The sequence below is a fragment of the Petaurus breviceps genome, unplaced genomic scaffold (assembly GCF_028583685.1).
Source record: "Petaurus breviceps papuanus isolate PSGF00001 unplaced genomic scaffold, PetGlider_PUasm1.0 38, whole genome shotgun sequence".
Classification (NCBI taxonomy): domain Eukaryota; kingdom Metazoa; phylum Chordata; class Mammalia; order Diprotodontia; family Petauridae; genus Petaurus; species Petaurus breviceps.
Genome location: NW_027186304.1, coordinates 21435422 through 21460847, shown reverse-complemented (window position 1 = coordinate 21460847; position 25426 = coordinate 21435422). Strand labels below are relative to the sequence as shown.

The 25426-nt window shown below is 35.7% G+C and overlaps 1 protein-coding gene across 3 annotated transcripts in view; it reads right to left on the bottom strand.

The window, feature by feature from the left end:
* The window catches only part of PIEZO2 (piezo type mechanosensitive ion channel component 2), a 557384-nt gene that overhangs the window by 465967 nt on the left and 65991 nt on the right, over positions 1 to 25426 (bottom strand). For all 3 annotated transcript variants that reach the window (XM_069099626.1, XM_069099625.1, XM_069099627.1), the window contains exon 2: positions 5627 to 5722. In XM_069099626.1, coding sequence (XP_068955727.1) covers positions 5627 to 5722 — 96 coding nt within the window. The remainder of the gene's footprint in view (positions 1 to 5626; positions 5723 to 25426) is intronic.

Sequence of the window (25426 nt, the reverse complement as noted above, 5' to 3'; positions counted from 1 at the left end):
GATAGATAGATAGATAGATAGATAGATAGATAGATAGATAGATAGATAGATATACTATTATTAATACTATATTACATGTAATTGGGAAATAAGATATACAGGCACTGAGGCATAGAGATCCACTGGAAAAGTCAAAAGGGGTATGGGAGAAAATATGGGAGAGAGTAGATTGGAGGAGGGGATATCCTGTGGGACTGCTATTTTGGGATGGTGGGTAGGGGAAAAACAGGGAGAAAATTTGTAACTTAAAATCTGTCGGAAATGAATGATGTAAATCAGAAGTTAATAAAGCATTTGGAAAAAAAAAGATCTCAACAGGTGAAAACAATTGGCTAAATCTAATGAGATAAAATCTAAGAAGCCAGGGAAGGGAGGCAAAACCCTACACTTGGGTTCAAACTTCAAGCCAACATGAATCAATTTGTGTGACAAAATAGCTAAAAACTCTACCTTAGGCTACATTAAGTTAAGAATTATATGTAAAACAAGGGCAATGATAATCCAATTATACTTTTCTCTGTTGAAATCATAAATTCTATTCATTTCTAGGCATCAAATTTTAGGAAAAGCTTTCATAAATTATAGTGCATGTGGAAAAGCAATGCCATTAAGGTGAGGATATTGGAGACCATAACATATGATCATCTGTTGAAGGGTTCTTTAATGTGGAAAACATGTGATTGGGGGAGGGAATAGCAGATGTCTTCAAGTTTTCAAAGGGATGCTATATGGAACAGGTATTAAACTTGTTCTTCTTTGCTCTGGACAGCAGAACTTAGTGATGTAATAAAGTTGGGGCTTAGATATAAGAGGAAAGTCTGAAATCATTATATAAATATTTGTTATCATTTTTATTACTATTATGTTATCATAGCAATTATAATTATTGTCATATCAGTCATAATGATCTCAAAGTAAAACTGATTGTCTTGTAAGGATGTAGTGTTGTCTGTTCCCCTTTCACTGAAGGTTATTAAGTAAAGGCTGGATAATCATACATTAGGAATACTAAAGAGGGATTTCCCATTCAGGTACCCTTTGACTAGGTAGCCTTTGAAGTCCCTTCCATCTCTCAGATTCCATGATTCTGTCAATGAGTCTAGGGAATGATTACTAGTCTAGATTGACTGGAACACAGTGTGCAACAAAGAGAAAGGGTGAAATGGGGTTGAAAAATGAGGTCAGCAAGAGAAGATCTTTAAATTCAAGGATAAGTTTCTGTTCTTTTCCTTAGGAGCAAGAGGGAGCCCATTGAAAGGTTTTGCATAGAGGAGTGACGGCCACAAACTTGGAAGATTATTTTTGGTGTCTCTGGGAAAGATGATTTGGGGAGGAGAGACCAGTTGGGGGTTATTATCCAGGAAAGGAGAGATAAAATGATGAATTAGGTTAGGAGTAATGAGAAGGAATGGATGTAGAAACTTTACAAAGGTAGGTAGGCAGGCCAGCTAGTGTTGGTCACTTATTGGATGTAGAGAATAAAAGAAATGAAAGAGTCAAAAATAACTGCTATTTCAATCAATGATGACTGGAAGGGGTGGGTAGGTAATGCTATCAGTAGAAGTAGGGAAGTCAAGGGGATATTTTTTTAGTAAGATGATGTGTTCAATTTTTGCTAATGTTGAATTTTGTAAATGCCCATTAGGCAGTTGTAGTTCAGTGAACGGATTGAAGCTGGATGATAGATTTGGAGGCTATTTGTATAGAAGTAAATATTGAAGTCGTTGGTGTAGACTAAATGTCTAAAAGTGAGTGTAGAGAGAGAAAAGAAGAGCTGATAAAAGTTTCAAGGGCCAGACTCAGAGGAACACAAGGAAAACAATGAACCAGCAGAAAGGACCTTAAAGGATTGGTAAGACAAGTAGAAGGAAACCAGGAAAGGCTAAAGCTATAGAAGAAAGGGGAAAGAGACTACTTAGGGGCCAGGGGTGATCAATGATGTCAAATGCTATAGACAGGTCAAGAAGGAGAGGACTGACAAAAGATGATCAAGTCTGGCCATTTAAAAGCTACCTTGGAGAAAACAGTTTCTATTAACACTAGAGAGAGAAGCCAATTTGCAAGATGGGAGAGGAGGGAGATAAAATAGGACTTTCCCTTGGCTCAGTGTTCTTCCTCATAAACAAAACCCAGATTATTGCAGTGAGGACCCCAAAATTACTTCTTAGTAACCTAGGGAACATGGAAATAGAAGAAGCACGGGGGAGGAAAGAGTTAGAACTAGAGTCAGAAGGCACCTAGTGTTGAATACTGCCTCCCTAACACTGGTTACATAAACACAGGCAATCCCTTAACCTTTATGAGTTTCAGGTTCCTCATCTGTAAAATGTGGATAATAACACTATTAGTATTTACGTCACAGAGAAGTTGTGAGGATTAAATGGAATAATATCTATGAAACTCTTTGAAAACCTGAATGCATTGAGGCAACATGGCTTGGTATCCTTAGGTGGGGAAGAAAGGGAGGGGAATACATGTTAAGTATTTGTTCCAGGCATTCTGTGGCACTATGTACCAAGCACTGTGAAACAGCACTTAAAACATATTAACTTAATCATCCTCACATAAAACCTGTGGGATAGGTGCTACTATTTCCCAATATTACAATGGAGGAAATTGAGGCAAACAGAAATTTAAGTGATGAGCCCAACCAACTTTATAGCTAATATGTATCTCAGACTGGATTTGAACCCAGACCTTCCTAATACTTGTGTCAGCCCTCTGTCAACTAGGTTATCAGCTGTTTCAAGTTGTACTAAGTGTATTCTTGTTACTAATCAGCTGAAATGTGGTTTACTCAATGTATTTAGCAGATCTGAGGCTACTGATTTGTGTCTATGGATTCCAAACCTAGTAGTCTAGTGCTTTCTGTACTTTAGAGAGCTAGCCTTGAAGTCAGTAATACAAGAGGCTTACGTGTCCTCCCCTCCTCTCACCCAACTCTGTCTACATATAATGGCTGAGATACTGGGCAAGTTATAACCTCTCAATATCCCAGGCAACTCCCTAAGACTATAAGCTTCAGAGTAGGAGCTGATCTCCAATGGTAGAGGGAGTTTGTCATAGGGAGTTGCCCTATGCCAGTGAAATCATTAGATCTGTCTGAAATAATTATATAAACTTCAAATATCATGTTATCAGTATGAAATTCCTTTTGCCATGTCAACACATAAGACAAGGAAATATTTGCAAATTAAGTAACAGGATTTCTGACTCCCCCATAATTCCACAGTAAATACACAAACTAAATTATAACAAGAACCCCAGGTTATGCTTTCATCCAGCTTGCTTAAATCTACCTAGAAAAATAATGACCAACCTACAAAATCTCTATTTGCCCATTACATGTTTTATCAGAATCCCAGGGATGTCATTGGAGAGTAGTATCTATAACTTTCTGTAGAGATAGGGGCAGGCCCACACTGGTATGTTTTGGCAGGCTCTCCTTACCATAGAGTCTGTTTCTTTATTCTGATCATACAGAGGTCACTGTAGTTTATTTAACTGATTCATTTTTATAATAGTCATAATGACTCTATGCTTGTGTGGTGTTCTTCATGATTTTTCTTGCAGTGTAGGTATCATTCATTCAACGATGATTTGTTTAGACTTTCATATTCTCAGCCCTACAATATATATTTCCAAATATTAGCATATTCCTGAATAATATGCATATATAACTAATATAGTTGAATCAAATTGCTTTAGGTTCTTCCTGCGACAGAAAAAGAAGCCTAGCATCTACAGTTGCCACTAGAAAGAAAATTTAAAATCAGGGATCATAATATAAGTTGTTAGTCCTGATGAGAGATGGCTCCCAAAAGGTTCAGCAGGAACTCTGATCTTATCTAAGACCAGAAAGCCTGCTATTCAGTCTTGAAAGAATTCAGTAGGCCCAGGCTAACTTGGAGTCAGAGTTGTAAAAGTTTATTATACGCCTTACAGCGGGCAAAGATCCTTAGGGGACCTGCAACCTCAAAGGGGTAGAATTAAGATTTATATAGAATCATCCATAGTAGAACCCGTGCTAATTATGCTAACTAGGTGACTAAGGGTGGGATTAGGGAGGAGTTAAGGTGGGGACAGTGTTTAAAGGGACATGCAATTTTAATGTAACTGCATAGGCATATTGCCCATGATTCACTGGGAAAAAGTCCAAGGAGGGGGCTACCTAGAGGTGTGATTTTAGGCTTGAAACATTACTAAGTCGGCTAGCAGTCAAGGGCTGATGGAGAAGTGCCCAGTCTTGCCACCTATCAGTGTTATGTTTGACAAGATTGATGTCTGGGAACCAAGGCTGTTAAGGAGTTAACCCAGAGATAGGGTCCTGAAGGATTCATGGGGGCAGTGGGACACTATGCAAGGGGGAGATAATAGTTGCCTACGCTGGAATGTTTATAGATACTTTTGTGAAGGATTCATAGGACTAGCTTGTTATTATTCCAAGCTGAGATAGTTGTTGCTGGGCAGAGTTATTGCTCTGAAGCTAGGCAGAGTTCAGGTAGGGGGAAGAGGCAGAATTAATGCTCTGAGGCTGGCGGGGGCTAGAGGATGGAGTGTGATTTTACAAACTGGTTTTACAAACTGATGTTACAAAGTTTTACAGACTGATGTTACAAAGTGGTATTACAAATTGATGTTACAAACATAGATCCCAAGCACCCCATCATTACTGATGTTACAAATTGATATTACAAACATAGATCCCAAGCACCCCATCAGTCCAATGTCACCAGTTGAGGGGTCAGGGAGAAGAGAATTCATTATGTGGTGTTCTATAGTGTAACTAAGGATATTACTTCTCTAAAATGTTTACTCCTTGAGGGACAAGTTACTAAAAATTATTGGATTAGCCTGACCTTCACATACCCCAAACTTCTATGGCTCAGTGAGAGTAACAATCAAATAGGCTGTCTTTCTTTTTCAACACATGATCTTTAGAATACCTGTGCTCCTTCTAAGATGAGGGAGAGGTAATCTAGATTTTTCATAAATGTAGCTCCCAAGAAATCTCAACACAGTTCTAAGCTATGCCTTTACTAATTAATTTATAGAATATGCTCACTCGAAGAAGATTGTATAATTCTAAGATGAGAGATAGACAAGCTGAGGTTCACTCAATGTGTTCAGCAGAATAGAAGCTACCACCCTGAGTCTCCAATTCCAGGCCTGGTGCATTCTGAGAGTATTACACTCTGATCATTTTCTGGAATCTGTTATCCCCTCTCCAGGATGATGTTTTCAATTCAATAGGCCAATGAACCTGCCAATATTGTCACATCATCAATATCATTTATTGACAATTCTTTCAATTAATCTTAAAGAGCCAAAACATTCCCAGCATCATGCCATGCCTGCTAATAGGAGCATAATAGGGAGATTATATGGTGAGAATGGCCGTGTAAGTGACAAACACATGCACCTTGAACAAAAGCCATCTGGCACTGCTGATCTCAGCTGTTGGAATGATTAGCACCCAGTGGGCCCTTAAAAAGCTCTGTGCTCTGCTGAGACATCACCTCTTTCATTGGAGGAAGCCAACCAAAGATGCAAGCCAGAAATGATCACATTATGTTCCTTATTGACTTCAAGTCACTCTAAGGAATGGAATCGTAAAGACTCTTACCTTGCATTGTCGTTCTGGTAGGTTCTGAAAACAGAGGAATGAGCAAAAGGTAGATGAGGTAGACAAATGAAAGCCCATTGTACCGGAAAGCACATGCTGCATTTGGAAAGAAGAAAGAGGGAAAACTGTATTAGTTAAATCACCTTCAGTAATGGAGAATCCAACAGGATCTGAGATAAATGGTGCAAGCTATTACCTACTCAAACTGCATCACTAATCAAACAGTATTAGCAACTGACAAATATTTCCTGAATTAGGGTTTACCTTGTATTTGATATAGTGGAGAAAATAAAACAATTGCAAGAGGTCACCTTTGCCCTCAGGAAGATTACAATTGAGTTGGGGGTGGAGTAAGGACAAGACTAAAACAAAAAGAATGATGGCTAAACAATATAAGACAATTTAATTCAAGTAACTGAAGTTTACTTCTTACATGCAGTGCTAGAAATACAAGAGATGATTAAATGCTAAATTATGTTATTTTTATAAAAGTACTATAGAAATGGAGAGATGTGGGTCATAGGAGAAGTGATCATGTAAGGCTTCATATAGGAGATGGTACTTGATGTTGGCCCTGAAGGATGACAATAATATTAATAGTCACTAAAGTAACTATCATCTATTAAATACTGTGTGCCAGGCCCTGCTAAACACTAGAGGTATAAAGAAAGGCAAAAGAGAGTCCCTGCCTCAAGGAGTCTAATGGGGGAGACAACATGCAAACAATAAATTTGTTGTTCAGTCATTTCAGGATCTTTATGATCTTATTTCTGATTTTCTTGGCAAAGATATGATTTCAGTAGCGTGCTTACTTCCTTCACTAAAGCAGATCACAATCTGCCCACACTTTTCACCTGACTCAATTTTTGTCCATATCTTTCCATATATCCTTCACAACACAATCTAACTGATAAATTGGAAAAAGAAATTCCTGTCCATCTTTTAATATCTTTGGGGGTTATCAATACACACTGCAAATGATCCATCTTTTGTTTATAATTCTAGCTACATTAATAGCCTTCCACTTTAACTTGTCATACATATTCTCCATGATGTGTTTTCTATAATTTCTTATAAACAAGTTGTAAGCAACACAAAACCTACTTATACCTAGCAAGAATCCCTCCTTTTCCTTTCACATAATTTGTAATGATCACTTTTCTGAGAGCACGCTGTTCTGTCATTAACAAAGTCAGGACAATTCTGGTGTTAGAAGAATAGGTTTTTGTGGTTGTGAGCAACTTGGTATCATTGAAAACACTATGCAATTTCCCCAAAAGAGATGAATACGATATCCTCCTACTCAATTCTAAGTCAGTTCATTTTCACTCTGAATTGCTTTTCCAAGAAACCATTAATGATGGACTAAATAAATGCACTTTACAACAATCTACATGCCCTAGTATGAATTTGTTCTCATCACATGAAATATTTGTAAGCTCTTAGAACAGTATCTGGCACACAGTAGGTACTTAATAAATGCCTATTCCCTCCCCACTTCATTTTTAAATCATTGGTTTGTATTTCTTTCCCCAGAGAGAGTGATTATACCATTTCCTTTTCGTTGTTGGGGAAATCACCACAGAGACATAAGAGCGTTTGGGGGTTTTGATATCATTATAATGCTCTCATATAAAAAAATAAAAGCATTTGGAGAACATTATCATCACCAAAGAATCTTTACTTTGGATTTTTGTCTTAAATCTTCTGATACAAGGGAATGGAATGAATCTTAGATAACTCTAAGTCTGCCTGCTTTACATGCTACTTCATGGCAATATTTGCTAGATATTCAGACAAAGGTATTTCTATAGTCATATCTGTCAAATAATCTTCTATGTTTTTAATGTCTGCATGGAAGACACATTGTCCGAGGACAATGTTTCTCTTGTTTGTTCTATCACATCAAATGCTTTTTTACATAATCAATAAAAAAAGAAACAGGGATGTCTGACGTATATGTCTGTGTTTAGTCTGGTTATAAGAATGGGGTCTACCTTGGAAGGTTTCATGGAAGATGCATTACAATCATTTGAAAACCATTTTTATGGGGGAAAAAAGTATAGTGAAAAGAAATTCAATTCAGTCCATATTTATTTTAAGTGACTAATATGTACAAAGCATTGTTCTGGGAATAGTCTAAACCAATTAAGTGCTGGCCCCAAGGTGCTTCTATCCTACTGGAATATACAACATATACACATACAAAAGAATACATGGTGATTTAAGAAGACAAAATTCAATTCTCACATGTGGGAAATGATCAAAGAAAGGAGGGAGGTAGAAGGGAGGTAGTACTTAAACTGAGCCCAGAAGGAAGATTCAGATTCTAGAAGATAGAGAGGAAGAGGGAGTGAATGCTCAACATAGTGGATAGCTCACATGAATACCCAGAGTTGGGTTATTTAATTTTAATTTTACTCACAAGATGGTATCCCCTCAGTCACCTTTTTAGGGGATTTATTTGATCATTTCCACACCTTTGGAATTTTACTGTTAATAACTTTTATATATATATAACATATATTATATTATAAAATTATATAATAAAAATATTATATATATATATAAATAAAACAATAAATATTTTGCACAGATTTCTCCTCCTTGATTTCCTTGGTCAGATTCACCCCTTTTCCTCAACTTCATCTTTTGAATTACCATGAAGTTTCAATGTGGTGGTTTGATCATTTTTGCCAATGAAAAGAGATGCTTATAACAATGACAGCAGGACTATTCTACTTGAGATTTGTTCTCTCCTGTCCCTCTTGTTCTCCCTCTCCCTCTCCCCTCCTCCCCCCCTATTTATCAGTTTCAATTTGGAATGATACTTGGGTTGATTAGCTAAGTTGGATCTCAAGCTAAGTTCTTTGCAAGTTCATTTTCTTCTCAATTGCTTTTCTCTCTTTTCTAAGATAATTATTCATTATTTTCTATCACTTACCTTCTTAATGTTTTATAAATGGGTTTTCTAAAAAAATGCCATTTTTTCTGTGTTTTTTGGAATTGTGAGGAAATGTACTTGACTTTAGGTTACTGTAATGGCAAGCAAAGTAGTACTTTGCTACTTGTTTCAGCTTTTCAAGTGCCTTTGAGCCTTGCCTTTGATTATGTCAAGTCTTTGTTGGAAAAAGTATACACTGTGTTGCCCTTAATAGGCCTAAGCAAGTTTGGAGACCTTCCCTGCCCTTAATAGGCCTAAGGTCATCACATGGAGCCCATAGTGGGAGAAGCTTGCCAAAAAAGCGGTAATAGGAAGGGTGGACCTGGAAGGGTAGAACCGGAAGGAGTAGAGCAGAGAAAAGCTTGAGCACAAGTTTGGACAAAACAGAACTTGGAAAGAGAGAATTTTTGTGATTTCAACACTCTGTATTGATGTTACTTTGTCAGAACAAAGCATTCTGTCTGTTGAAAAACGGCTTTACTGCTGTTTACCAAAGTTCTAGGACTTTACTGTTGATTTGTGATTGACTTCTCAGACAGAAGCTTTGTCTGTTGGTTTGTGTTACTTTGTCAGACAGAAAGTGAATTGAGATGATAGTGCCAGTGATGCGTGTAAATATTGTTGTAGCTCTGCTAAGCTTTGTTTCCCTAGAAACAGAAACTTCTAAGAGTCGTCCTGGTAAGTTGAGGTATGAAACAGGAGTAGAGAGTTGCCTATGTATGGAAAACTACCTACCTGTGAATCCAGACAAGAGCTAGGAGTGGCCAGCTGGTGGAAGAGGAATCAAAGGGTTTAGAAGTCAGCCTGGAGTTAAGATGAAAGAGGGCTTTACTTGGGCATTCTGCAATGACTTATGAGATTGTGACCTAGGGGTGGATGGTGTTTGTACTTTCTGCTACCCTTTAAGAATGATTGGAAGCCAGTCTTGAGTCAAGATGAGAAAAGACTTTACTTGGGGACTCTATATTGATTGAGGAGATTGTAACTTACTGAATGATATGTTTTGTTTAACACTGTGGCCATCTTAGTAATAAGCTATTATGTTATATTGTGAATGTTGTGCTTTAGTTTCTTGAATGTTTTGCTTTAGCTTTAGATGTGATTAGGTCCTTAAAGTTATTCATAGCAGCAGTCCTCAGGAGAGCTGTTCGTGACTGGTTTTACAGTTACCTTCTTTGACAAATGGCAGTAATCATTGTCAATGTCTTTACTTTTGTCAATTTCCCAATTTTTGGAGTTGATAGTTTATTTGGCCTTTTTTTGATTGCATATAGTTATATGTTACATATGTTATATATGTGTTATAAAAACTGCGACTATTCCACCTTTTGAAGTAGCTATTCAGAACTGTCACTGTATGATTTAATTTCCTAAATATGGAACCTGATTTGCACTGATAAGGATGTTGAGAATAAAAGTACTCCAAGAAGAAACACACACACCACACCCTAGAATTTAATAGTATATTGGTAAATAATGAAAGAAAAATTGTGAAGGAGAGAAAAAAATTAGAAAAGTAGAGACCTATAGAGTATGAGAAAAAGGAATATGGAAGGAAAGAAAAAGAAGAGAGGGATGGAAAAGGGTGTTTAAAAAAAATTTATTGCAATGTGATCTTAATAATTTGTCTATTTCAGTGATATGATCACTGTTACATTTTACTAAAATTTTTCTTCCAATATATTTCCAGTCTTATAATTTTATTTAGATTTATATTTACAATATTTCTATATTTAATATTACTACATTTGTAATATGTTTTATATTGCTGGATATGTATATAAATACATTATATTTATAATACTTAAAGTTAAATATTCTTGGAACTACTATTTTTTAAGCAAAGTTTATCCTACTTCATCCCTACAATAGTAGCAAATAAAACCCCATTAGCTACATCAGGGTATAAAATGTCTTAAATATTAAGGTCCTCCATTTCAACTCAAGGCATTCTGAGTGAGTATAATCTAAATTGGTAATAGCCTGACAAGTCTTTGTTTATTTTAACAGTTGCCAAAGCAGTAGATATACATTACTTAGAGAAAGCAACTTCATTAATAAGTGATAAAAGAGTTCTGTCAATTCAGTGTTTCTATGTCGTATTTTTAAATATTCTGTACTTGTGCACTCTAGACAGGTCAATTGCTTTTTGAAGAGAAAGCCTCTCAGTGTGCAAAATTCTGGTCCAGCTTGAGGGTATACCAAGAATCTTTATTGAGATACAAGTGAAAAATAACTAAAAGAAACAGCTGCCGTTCATTTACAATGATCAAGCAAAAAAACAAGATATTTTTAAAAGCTAATACAGATTCCTATTAAGGAACAAAGGATGTCATTGGAATTAGACACAGGAAAGCCCTCCTAAGTCATATATTTCATTGTCTATTTGTGCAGTACTCTTCCCTTCATTATATTGTCTTGTGTTTTACATCCGCTCAAGTCTCAAATATCCCAAACATATGGGATCTGTTAGAACAGAAGCCAGACAAATACTTCGCTTCCCTTTTCCCTTACCCTCTAACCTCGACACCCACCATAGATATGTGAGGGTCACAGTTCCTGTCCCAAATGTTTCCTTACAAATTTTTTTTTTAATTTGTAAGGAAGATTTCCTCAAATCAACTTTTCTCACTATTGTTTAAGTTGCCAAGAAATTTCTTTACATATTTATACTTGGTATGTGTCATCTGAAAAGGACTTTTAAATTATTTCAAAAGAATATCAAATCAAATAGCTGGGAGAGATACAACTGAAAACAGGGCCAGATCTATGGGACATTTTGTCTTACCTCAATTTGTCCAGAGTTCTACAAAAAACAATAAACCAAATTTAGTTTACCAATAAACAATACACCAAATAGTGGCTACAAAAACAATAAACCACATTAGGTTTCATAAATTTTATATGTGTGGCCTATTTTTTTCTCTAGGTGTGGTACTTAGTTTATCACAAAATAATTCATTTGTAGGACAGCTGTCTATAAATATAGTAGTTAATGTGGATATGAGTTTGATAGATTCTTATTTTCTATTGTTTTCTGGGGACCCCAAAATAATCCTGATGGATTTGGAAAAAGGAATAATAAGGTTTTAAAGTATCAGGCCTATAAAGGTTTCCTTTTAAATACCTATTGCCCAATTCTGCACATTTCAATCTTCTTCTGAAATCTATACAGTAATTAGTTGCCTTATAGATCATATAACCCATATAAAAATTCTTCCCCTTTTACCAGTAATTACTTAAAGAGCAAGCATTCAGTGTGCACCTACTATGTAGGAGGTACTATTCTAAAAATAAGCTAAAACTATAAACTAAAAATTCCCGTCCTCAAGGATATTACATTCTACCAAAAGAAACAACGTGTGTGTATATATAAGTAAATACAAAGACAAATTCAAAGTACTTTCAGGGGAATGGGTGCTGAAGGTGGGATGTGATGGATGAAGAAGAGAGATCAGGAAAGGTCTCATATAAGCTTTAACTTGAAAAGCTTAACTTGGAAAAACCTTGGGGCTCCATCGGGTTCTTTAAACATAATAATTATCCAAATATTTGTTCTACCTGCAGAATGCTGAGCAAAAACTACTTACAATAAAACTATATTTTTGCAACTAAGGAAAACTGTGTAATACTTGGGTATTTCCCCCCTTGGTTGAAAATTAGAATATTTTATAGAGAAATTTATCAAAGGACAGATAGGTGATACAGGGGAGAGAGCACAGAATCTGAAGTCAGGAGGACCTGAATTCAAATGTGACCTCAGACAATCACTACCTGTATGACCATAGGCAACTCACTTAATCCTGATTGACTTAAAAAAAAAAAGCGTAATCAAGAAAGCTCAATTTATTTTTTATTCCTTTTTCCCAGTCAAACTTTGCTTGAAATTTCCCTTAATATTAAAAAGCCAACTATCTTGCCCTCTACTTCACTATATCTTACCTCAACTATAACTTCTGTTCTCAAGATAGAACAATTTGACCATGAAAACCTAAGAAAGGTTGGCATGGCCATCTTTCTAATTAATAATTTATTTGTTGCTTTTTGATTTTTATGTTTAACAAAGCATTGCTCCTTTCTGAAAAGCCATGAAGAAATGCTGACTCCATCACTGACAGCAAGGTCTCTTACTACGCTTAAACTATCAGTGCCAGAACTTTAGGAGATTCCTAATTTTGAGATTTAATTCTCCATGGAAGCATGCCTAAATATCATTCAATCCAATGAGAGCCTAGGGTACTGGGCCTAGGTCACAGAGTTGTGAATAAAAGACATTCTTCTTTTCAAAAGTCAGAGCAGACATCATGTTCCTTTTCTCTCCCCAAACATGAGGCTTGGTTATCCATAAGCAACCAGTGATAACGATGGGGAAAGGGTGCCATGGTACCAAGGAGTGATGATCACATTGGCTTTATGGGAATATTTTCCTAGCAGCTATGGCTTTTGAGTAACAGAATTAATTTACTGCCTGCCATGGTTTCCTTCTTTCAAGAACTTAGGAAAAATAGATTTTTTTGTAAGCTTTTACTGTAGGCTTTAGTATATTACATATTATTCTTGGCAACAGCCTCTCTGGACTTGATGTGTGCATTAGCATGAAGAGAAATCAATTCAGCCAGCAGTAATGAAGTCATATTTCTTCTGTCTTCAGCCTACAAGGCTGCCTGACAGTTGTATCTTGTTGAACAACTTCTACAGCTGAAAAATTGATTACATAGCCTGGTGATCTGGTTCACGAACCTTCTCTGAGAATCTCAGTTCTGCTCTCGTTTCATTTAACAGCTGTAGCTGAACTCATTAGAAACCCTCTGTTGCAGAAATGTTGCCCACAAGGCACTCAGTCAGCAGGGGGGACGAGACGACAAATTGACTGTCCTTTGGCTTCAGTACAAAACTGAAGTCCTTGGCAAATTTCTCCTGACAGTCTTCCTGGCTTCTTCCTAGGGAGCATCTTTACAAGCTTAAGTCAATCAACATATGGAGCTAACCCTACTCTGCATTCAGATATTGTTGTTACTGCTGGCACAGGAGGTACACCTTTTCAGAAAGAAAAGCCAGCTCATTTAAAAGGGTCTGGGTTTTATACTACTAAAGGCAACGAAACTAATTAGAAACAGATCATTGGCCATAGTGAGAAGATTTCTGCTTCCAAATCAACACCCAAAGCGATAGAAAAATTGATCCAGTACCTTGAAATCAGTCTTTTCCTCTCATTATTTCTCATTTTCTATTTCTCTCTTCTATATGCTGTCTTTAATTTTGGGCTTATAATCATAGGACCACAGATATGGGGGTGGAATGGAGAAATAAAGGTCATCTTGTCTAACTGCCTCCTTTTACAGATGAGGAAACTGAGGCCTAAAGAGGTTGTCATTTTTCTAAGGTCATATAAGGAGTGATAGAGCCCATATCTGAAGCCAAATCTTCTGATTCCAAATCTAGCATCTTGTCTATATGCACCATGCTCACTCCTTCCTTTTATATGTATATGTGTGTATACATTATATCGATATATCTATAAACACATATGCTCTGGGTAGGTTAGGGGAATATATTTGTAAATAAAGATGATATAAAACCAAAAGATACAAACATATACATAGGTATACCTAGTTATCCACCCCTTATATAAAATAATAATAAAGGGAGAAAAAAACAGTTAAGTAAAATTAGCCAAGAAAATATCTGAGTCTGAAAATACATGCCGTGCTTTCATAGTCATTGTCTCTCATCACCACAAAGAAGAAAAGATATACTTCTTCATATCTTTACCCTATTCCCTACTTAACATTGTATCTGTCACTCTGAAGTGCTCCCAAACCCAAATTGCAGTCCAGGTGTGGAAAGGCACAAGAATTGTTCCTGACATGTCCTTATAAACATACCCACACAGCCTAGGCCCCTTAGTGGTTGTCAAATCCTATTTCCCTACTCAATTTCTCCATTTTGACAAGCAGATGATTATTCTGCAAGCATCTTCTCAATTTACTCCCTTTCCTAATTACCTAAAAATCTTCTAGGATATGAACAGTGAATAGATTGGGCAGAACTAGCATGTCAGGACATCTGTATTCAACTCCTGGTTCTGACCCTTTCTTGCAGTATGATTTTTGATAAGTCTCAGTACCTCAATGTTTTCTTTAATAAAAGGGAGATGTTAAGATCTACACTGTTATTTCAAAAATCAGCATTAAAATCAGAGGAAATTTGTCTTAATGGATAGAGGACTAGACTTGATATCAGAAAGACCTAGGCTGAACTCCAAAACATGGAATTTATTGCAATACTCAAAGCTAGAGAAGATAAAGTAATGTCTGACAAGAAGATAAAGGTATGGTTAACAAGAACAATGTTTAAAATTTTAAAATAGAAATGAGTTTCTATGAAGACATAGATATTTTTTCTTAATATTTATAATGTTTTCATTTAGGAATCCAGGAAGAGGCAGGGATAAATTGCTCCACTTAAACCATTATCCTTACTATAAAGAACAATTGACTATGTATGACCTTCTTCAGGAAGAAAAAATATAGCTGAAACCAAAAGTTCAAATTTTACTCTTCTGAAAAATGGATTTCACTTTAATACTCAAGACTGAAATATTTTGCTAAACCTCAGCATGCCATACCTAAGTTCTCCTATATAGAGAGTTTTAATATATACTTTCCAATGAATTGCTCCATTGTATGATTATTCAATGGATACCACATTTACTCTCATAAGATGCTGAAGGACTTCATAAATAACTCTAAAGCAGGCACAAAATGGAGAATTAAGAAATCCCAGCTAAGACCCTTTAGGGCAAGTTACCTAATTTACTTCCTTTTCTCCCCATCAAGGTGCTTTTTGGTTTGAGAATCTTCCCTGGCCCTCTATTGCCCCAAGGATAAAATAACAAAGACCAAAATTGACATTTAAAGCCATTCACAATCTCTTTCTAGCCTATATTTCCCACTTTATTTCACATTGAGGAATAAATGTATGAATTAAAAGGCATCCATTAAAGACTTAATATATGTATAACACTGGCAAGCCAAACAGAAAGAAAAGTAAAAATTTGCCTGATGGCTCAATATTTTGAATTCTCCTTTCATGCTTTTATGTCCCCCATGCCTGGAACATACTTTCTTTACCTGTGACTTTTAGAATCATTAGCTTCTTTCAAGGCCCAATGCAGGAGTCACTTCCTAGAGAAAACTTTTCTTGAGTCACCCAGTTGCTAGGGCACCCTCCATCCTCAAATCATCAACTGTTGTTTATATATTTACATATTGAAATTCATGGAAGAATATATAGCCCTTAAGCACAAACATTGTTGCTTTTTTTGGTTTGATTTGTATCCCAGATGCCTAGCATAACACCACGAACATAGCAGGTAGGTACTTAATAAATTATTCTTAAAATGGACCAAATTTATACAGTTCTTTTAAAGGCATTAAAATGGGTCTTAAAGAGAAATATTTAAATAATAAATTGAATGAGATTGTTACTTCTTTGACCTCTCTAAATCTTCCTATGCTTATTTCCCAACCAACCAGAACAGGGTTCCAAACTCCTAAAGGTCTAATTTTAGGTGTTTATCATGAGCAATGTTTAAGATGCCCTTGTGGGTTGATAAGTAAGCTGAAATATGCAGAAAGAGTGGAAACTAGACGGAGCGCAAAAGGTTGCAAGGTTCACTGTTTGAAAGTAGACACACCCTTCTGAACTCTGTTCATTTGCTTTCCTTTTTCTCCTTCAGCTAAAAAAGGAGGAAAGTCTAAGAACTAAAATTAAACCTGTTTTTGTTCTTTTTTTAAAAAAAAAGGAAATTAAACGAGGGTTGAATTATAAGATAATCTAAGGTCCCCTCCAGTTTTTAACATCCTATAAATCTATAAACAGAAAAACAATGGCACACAAAAGTCCTGAGCCAGTAAAATCTAACGCTGTAGATCAAATTAATGTTATATTCAAGCAAATAAATAGGCAAGAGAACGTTGGAAAAACAAGATGGAGAGGAAAATGTAGATTGCGATTAGCCTGTATGTGAGCCTATATTACTATTTTTAAAAGCTCACTAGCCTTTCCTTAATACAGATGATGGATGGACAATGAACAATTCTAATTTTCACATAGAAGCAATTATACAATTTTTTTTCTTTTTCCCTCAGCTCTCATCTGGAACCCGTTAAATTTTTACAGAAGTTTGCCTAGAAATACAGCCTAAATGTTAGGCAAAAATAATTTTTGGCCTCTTGTCTTGAGAAATGCACCTAAGGGATATCAAAACTTCTTTCCCTAAAGCATCATCCAGATAATAATAATAATAAGGGGAAAAGTTAAATAGGAAAAATAATGCAAAATACTCCCAACAGTCTGTGCAAAAATGAGGATATGTGAACTCCTTTAAGAGCAGGGAGTTTGGGGTTTTTACCTTTGTATCCTAGGCACCTAATACTCTTCCTGAACACATGGTAGGACTGACAACTAATCAATTGATGGGTTACAAACTGTACTGATAGAAAACCTAATCTGATTTTTCTTTTAAATTCTAGGCAATGGAAATCTTTGCACTCTTCCAGGTTTCTAGCTTGACAGTGAGGCATCTTGCTCTTTCAATGAGTGCTATTAAATTGAGTCCACATTTCACCCATCTCATGGCCTTTCCAAATTTCAAGATGCTTGTAATTGTATTTCCTTTGTCCAAAATATTACATAGCCCTTTCACTGCCAGGGAAGTTATCAATTTAATTCAATAACTATTTATGGAGTGCCTATTGTAGGCAAGGTGCTATGCTAGGTACTGGGAATAAAAAGACAAAAATGAAAAGATCCTCTACAAAAGCATCAGGTATATATTTCTTTTCAAAGAAGTTAGTTCAGTGATCAGAATCTCATTACTCTATGACATGTACTGTTTGCTTCGATGATACTGGCTGTTTCATAAACAAGACACTCCATTTCTTGGCTCTCAGTTTATCCCACACACCTGGAGTGCTCTCCCTCCTTTGCTCTGCCTACTGACCTTCCTGACAACCTTCTACAAGAAACCTTCCCCAATCCCTCTTAATTCTAGTGCTTTACCTCTGTTCAATATTTCCTATCTATCCCATATATAGTTTGCTTTGTATGTATTTATTTGAATGTTTTCCCCTTTAGATGATAAGCTTCTTGAGATCAAGAAATGTCTTTTCACTCCTTTCATATCCCTGACACTTAGGAAAGTGGTTGGTACATAGTAGGTGTTAATAAGTGTTTATTGAGAATAAAGTCAGATAATTTAAAATGGACCAGGGCAAAATAACCTTCCTCACTGTGCTAAAACCACAATGAAGAGGGAAGACCCTGGAAGTTCCCATATGGGTCTCCTCTTTTTCCATGACTCTGTATCAGCTAGACCCCAAATACAGCCATGGCACTTCCCTCACCTTGGAAAGTAAGGTTATCTCTATTTTATGGGCAGAGAACTTAAGACAGAGTGACATATTTTTCTTCCTCACTGCTTACTGCTTTGTTCAGTTGCTTTAAAAAAGATTAATTACAGAGTCTTATTTGATACAAAACAAACAAATGGTTATTTCAATGTATAAAAGATATAAAACTAGCTGTGTGAAAATCATTATAGATTTTCAAACAGTTCTAATGCATATTGATACCACCTTGGTGCTGCTGACCCCTGGATCTTTTTCTGCCCTTAATTGTTACTTGGAAAGATCATAAGATCATAGACTCAGAGCTGGCAGGGACCTTCAAGGTCTTCTAGTGCACGGCTCCTTCTTAAACTGTGGGTCATGACCTCCCACAGTTTATTTTGTTTTACACATGAAGAAACTGAGGCTCAGAATTGTCTAGATCTTGGGCCTCTAACACTAAATCTAACACTTATTTTGGGTTTTGTGGAGGGTAAGCAGGTCCTCACCTGTAATTTCATTGGTTTAGGAGCTTCTAGTGAAAAAACACCCTTGAAGATTAGTAGATAGGTTACTGTCTCCTTGATTATAGGACTTGGGTTCAAATCTCTCTTATGATGATTATTATATCTGCTTTGATTTTGGATAACCTCCTTGAGCCTCAGTAACTTCATCTATAAAATAAAGGAGTGTGACTAGATGACTTCTGGGGTATCTTCCAGCTGTTCATTTATCACCCTATGATTGAAAACCATGCTGCAATTCAGTCTTAGAGAAAAGCTAAGGGACTTACTTGCCCAACATCAAATAGCCAGTATGCATTAGAGATGAGATTTGAACTCAGGTCTTCCTGACTCCAAGAATGCCCCACACTCTTCATTCTTCTATACTGCCTCTCCATTGTATCATGCTAAATATTGCCCACTTGGTACCTGTGTAAACTGAATCCGGGTTTAGTTCCACTTTAATTTCCTTATACTTATGGATGGATTTTTTTCTCTCATTAGAATTCCACCCAAGTACATTTCAATGTAAACAGCTTCCATTTGGTAACTTAAAGCTTTCACTTCTGTCACACAAGTGATTGAGGTCATACTGTGTGATTAAATGAATGATATCAGTGTGTAGTAATCTGAATATAAGGAATTACTTCAGAGGAATGGTATTTTTGTGAGCCTTTACAGGGTTAAAAAATGTTAGTGATCCACTAATTTTAGAGTTATAGTATAGACATTATGGATACCCCAAGTGCTATATTCATGTGATAAAGCTTTTAAAATTATGTAAAGACTTATACAGAAGTCATAGTGGCAAGTCACCAGGAGGAAGACAATAGAATTAGGAAGTACTAATAAAACAAAAAAGCGGTAGACTTAAAGAAAACTTTTCAAAGACTTGGTGGACACAAAATGTTCATTGTGATGATAATGGGTGTTAGCTTTTTCAGTCAATTTTTCTTATAAGAAAAATCAGGCAAATAAATAATTCAAGTTTTTATGGGAAGCCATACAGGAATAGGGAAAATGCCAAAGCCTTTCTATGCTTAAGAGAAATAGAATTAATGATTCAAATTTATGGAGTGCTTTGGCCCCTGTCTCAGTCACCATGATAAGAAAGGTCCAGTTGGATGAAAAGCAGTATAGAAAGTGATGGAAAAGTCACCTTTGTGGTCCTCAGCTTAGTTTTCAGGCCAGATCGCTGCGGTTGTCAGTCAAGGTAAGTGAGAATGAGAAAAAACGGGGAGTGTAGGTGGTGCAGTGAATAGAGTACAGGCCCTAGAGTCAGGAGGAACTGAGTTCAAATCTGACCTCAGACACAACACACACACACACACACACACACACACACACACACAAACTAGCAGTGTGACTTTGGGCAAGTCACTTAACCTCAATTGTCCTACCTCCCCCCCTCCAAAAAAAAAGAGAGAGAACGAGAAAAAAACCTAACATGTTATCCATGGGCATGAGTACAAATAACATGCATCTATACAACATATAACAGGTACCTCTTAGCTACCATGTTCTCTTTTAAATGTTATAAAAGATGTTTCTTCCATGTGAATTAAATGTAAGTATAGAACACCTATAATTGATTCTTTTTTGAAACCCTGAATGATGTCAATCAGTCCTTATACTATACTAGGTTTACTTCATACATTATCTGTCTCTTGAGTTTTCCTTATTTCAAGCTCCTTTTAATATTAAGGTCGGCATTATATTTGACTACTCTTCCTCTCCCCTTCCATGACTCCACTGGGCTGTAAAACCTCTTTTTCAGGATTTCATAGCTGCTGCTGGCAGCCTACCCACAGGTGAAATGAATTGTTTTTCAGGTTAGCTGATTTCTCAACCCACTAAAAATTTTTTTCAGCACTCATCAATTTTAAAGACGACAAGAGGCCAGGGGAGGGGGAAGGAAAAAAAAGATAAAGTAGAAAAACGTATAAGTATTAGAGAAACTATTTTTAAGCCCTAATTAGATAAAATTCATGTTAGACTGTGTACTTTCACAAACTTTCACATTTCACAAGAAGAAATCAAAATACATTGCCAGATTTATTGTCTGACATACTGTCAATCATACGTTACTACTGGCTAAAATGTTCCTGTTTTTGAAATGCAATTATGTATAGTTTTTCTAGTTAAGAGGATATAAAATAGCTATGTGGCACAGGGGCTAGAGTGCCTGGCCTGGAGTCTGGAAGCACCCCTTCCTCTTCATTAATTCAAATCCTGAGATACTATGTGTATGACCCCGAGTAAGTCATTTAATTCTATTTGCCTCAGTTCCTCATCTGTAAAATGTTAAGAAGACAATGGCAAATCATTCTAGTATCTTTGCCAAGAAAACCCCAAATAGGGTCATGAAGAGTTAGACATGACTAAAATGGCACAACAACAATATGTCCTTTGAATAACTGAGAGATAACTAAGTGATGTTCATTAGAGCTTTGGTGGTTATTATATTATTGTATATATACATACATGTGTATTTGTATTATATATATTAATTATAGTATATATTTGGTGGTTATTATATTATTGTATATACACCTATATGTGTATTTGTATTATATACATTAATTATAGTATATATTTGGTGGTTATTATATTATTGTATATATACATATATGTGTATTTGTATTATATATATTAATTATAGTATATATATTTGGTTATTATTGTATTCTGATTCTGTAAAAATTGATATTATCCTAAAATGATCGTTTTTTTTTACTTAGTCATCTCTTTCCAAGGCATGTATGCCAAACACAAAGAAAGACCCAATATACACCAAAAATAATTGTAGCAATACTTTTGTGGCACACAAAATTAAAAACAAAGTGAGTACCCATAGTTTGGGGAATGGCTGAACAAGTTGTCATGTATTAATATTACTTTGGCATGTGAGTATCATTTCACCACAAGAAACAACAAATCCTCGAGGAGGAATTCATAAATTCATGGTGAGGCTTAAATGAACTGTTATAGAACAAGGAAAATAAAACAGGAGAACAATATGCATATGTCTACAGTGATTGAAACTAAAACCCTGACCAATCACAGTTTCAGGGAATAGATAATAGAACATCTTTCTCTCCACTTAGTAGAGAAGATGGAGGAATTCGAGTGTAGGAAGTCACAGGAACTGTCATAAGAGGCCGTTGGGTTGCACAATTTTGCTTAACTAATATTCTTTGTTACTAGAGAGGGTTCTATTTTAGGGGGGCAGGAAGGAAAGGAAAGGAGAAGAAGAACAGATTTTAGGAAACAACTCTCATAGTATAAGAAAAAAAGGCATCAACAAAACTTTAAAAAATAAAAGTTGGCACAATGCACTGATGGAATATATGCTCATTCCCATTCAGAACATTTCACAGATACACATTGACATGTCTGTGACTATTTATCACCATACACACACACACACACACACACACACACAATACAAAGTTGAAACTTGCAGCATGAAGAGGGTAATTTTTTCTAATTTGCAAATCCAAACTATATTTACAATATAAAATTCAAGCTAAGTTAAATTTAAATAAAATTGCTTACTAGTGTTACAGAATTTGTCCAGGAAATAAAGAACTTAATTGCTTACACTTATATGTACTTAAATAAGATTTATGAACAACTTTCTTTCCCCAACGTCTATGACATATGTAAAACAAGTATTATTATTTCCATTTTTACAGATGAAGGAACTGAGACTTAAAGAAATAAAGGGACTTATGGAAGTGTTGGGTCTTCCAGTATCAAGACAAAGATTCTTTTTATTGTATTACTATTGTTTTTTCACACTGTGTGATCACATTGATAACAACAGTAAAGGATGATGGAGCTCTGACTTAAGACAACCATTTTTTCACCATAGAGCAAAGCAGTTATAATTTTCAGGCATATAAGAAAGTTTGTTCAACAGAATTAAGTTTCTTGGAGTCTTTGAATAATGGCAGATTAAAGAAAACAATCTTAAAAGGCAGAATGAAGAATTAGGAAAAGATATCAAGGACAATTTCGAGGCAGCAAGGAATGTGAGATACTAGAGCAGATGTGAGAGGTGTGTGTGTGTGTGTGTGTGTGTTTATTTTTTCTTTCTCTATGTCTTTAAAAGAGAATCATAGATTGTAGAGATACTTCAAAGGTTGTCCATCCTAGGTCTACAGTATCAATAGCAGAATGAATTCTCACTTTCCCCAAACATTCCTCTATATATCCTAAGTCTACACTACACATCCTTCAGGTCCTCTCCAAGTTCTACAACACCTTAAGTTCTACCTTTTCCATAAAATCTACTCTCACTTAGTCTATACGTAATTTTATTCCATCTTCCACTATGCAGTGTTGTTCTCTGTGTTAACTATTATCTCCCCAACTTTACTGTTAATGCTTAGAGAAAAAGGATTTTGTCTTCTGTTTCTGATTTCTATATGTTTAATAGTATTTATAAGTTAGGTAATGAGTACATGGGAGTAATACTGTAGGGGTTGAGAACACTCATTTGTCAGCTGATGATTTCAGATCCCTTCTTGCCCTAGGACTCTAAAGAAGAAACATACATGTTTACAACTTGACTTCATTTGAACTTCTGAAATGTTTTTGAGGCATTTAGGTGGGTCACATAAACTTCTAGGGATGAAGACCTAAGTTTGAATCATAACTCAGTAACTTACTAGCTGTATGGCCTTAGGCAAGTCATGTAACCTCTTTTAGCCTCAGTTATCAGCAAAATGATTTTAATATTATTCCCTTACCTCACAGGATTACTTTGTGGATCAGATGAAATATATGTAAAATGCTTTGTAAACCTTAAAACATTAGCTATTTTGACAACAAAACCTATAGTTGGTAACTGAGCTTTGGTTAAAAAAAAGTTTGGTATTTTTCTCTTCAAAGAAGCATGGTCCCCATGTGCCCCATCACTGGGCTTTTTAATTGAATGCAGGCTTTATTGAGACAGTAACTCAATAGTTTTTAGAGTATATCTCTGGATATGGGCATATATCCTCCAATGAATTCTATCTTGCCTGCAGGTAGCATGTAGAAGAAATCAAATCAGAATACTTCTCTGAGCACAGGGTATTGTCTGAGAGAACAGGATCTTAGAAGATAGAGTGGTGCTTCAAAAGAAAAAAAGTCAGTCCCAATCTCTGCCAAGAAGAAGTTTCCCAGCCTTTCACTTTACTTACTAATCTAGGGTTAGCTGAAATCCAGCCCATTTTAAACCCTGAGAAAAAATACTTATTGATCTTAGGCACTATGATCTCAAATAGGATTATAAGATCATGACAAATGATCTCAAAACTTTTTTTCCAATTGCTCTTTTCATTAGAGGGAAGGGAAGTACATGAAACAGTTTAACTTGAAGTTCTTAAATGCCCCTAAAGTAATTTCCCAGATCCTTTCCATAGGAATGTATCAAGAGGACAGAAGTAAACATAACAACCCCAACGTTTTAGGTCTTATCCATTTTCTCAGTGTCTCTTGCTCAGTTTAAACTGCCAAGTATTTTCTTGACTTATTGATTCTCCATTATAGAGCATCTGTAACAGTGTTCTCTTTTCCTGGAACAAGGGCTATAGAAATCCCCTATGACCTTTGAGAAGCTAACAGCCAAATCAGGACTGCTGGATTGAATGCTTGAAGACCTTCAGTGCCTCCATATTGTTTAGACAACAAACTCACTTTTTTCCATTATATTTTTTTCATTTTTCCTTTCTTGTCTCCCAACTGATCTTGTGTCCAGTCTCTTTATTCTCCAATCATCCTAAAAACCTATGTATATTTGATCATAGAGCTCCCTTATTCAAAAACCTTTGATTCTAATAAAACAAAATTAAAACTTTATCAAATACAAACTTTAGGTTGACATGCAAGGCCTTTACATTCAGATTCCAATATAAATTTCTAGTTTTGTTTCAAATTACTACCTTTATGAATTTTATGTTCTAGGAAAACTCTATTACCTACCATTCCCTGAACAAGGACAAATCAAACAAAACATTGCTTTTGCACACACTATCCTATGGTCTTGTAATGGTACAATGGTCACTCCCTTATCCCTGTCACTCATCTGCTTATTTAAATCCTTCTCTTCCCTCTAATTCCATTGCCATTTTCTCTGTGAAACATCTTAATTCCCTACCTCTAGGACTGAACCATCCTTCCTTGATCCTTTTATACCATTCTGTTTGACTTCTATGAATTTCTTGTAAGCTAACTTTTTCTGTAGTCGTTGATCCACAAGCCTTATCCATGTAGAAAGTTACGACCTCCAGGAGAGAAAGGAATGGGTGATTTTTCATCTTGTATTATAAATGTCTAGTACAGTTCATATGGTTGATCTTTAGCAAATGTTTGTTGAATTGGATTGGATTCTGTACTCCAATCCTGAAAACAAAACTAATTGGAGTTCCCCTAAAGTTGGGCACAGTCTAACAATTCAATTTTTGCGAACATTGAGTGTAACTTAGTGTGCCTGATGTTTGAAATAGGTGCTTAATACCTTGATCAAAATTTGTGGGAGTCTATGTGAAGCCACAGTTTCCTAACCCCAAAATATAATCCTTAGAATAGGGAAATTTAGATAGTAACTCTAGGTAAGCTGCACAAAGAATCTGAAGGATATGTTAAAGACAAAAATAAAATTAAAAAACAATATAATTTTTCAAAGCAAAGCTTCAACATACCACTTTTGTACTTTTCTTAGGGGAATAATTGGGGCTCAGTGCTCATTAATAAAAAAGTGCAATACTATGAATTTGCATTGAGAAGTGAGATTCATATTCCTGTGAGAGAGAAACCACAGGAATTAAGACATAGGGCATCATTTCTTCCTAAAGGAAATGTTACCCTTGTGGTATCACTCTTTAACTAAAATTAGGTTTTTAAAATTCTTAATTAAATGCTAGAAAAAAAAAGTGAGTGTATGTTTTATTGCAATAGAATTTTACAAATT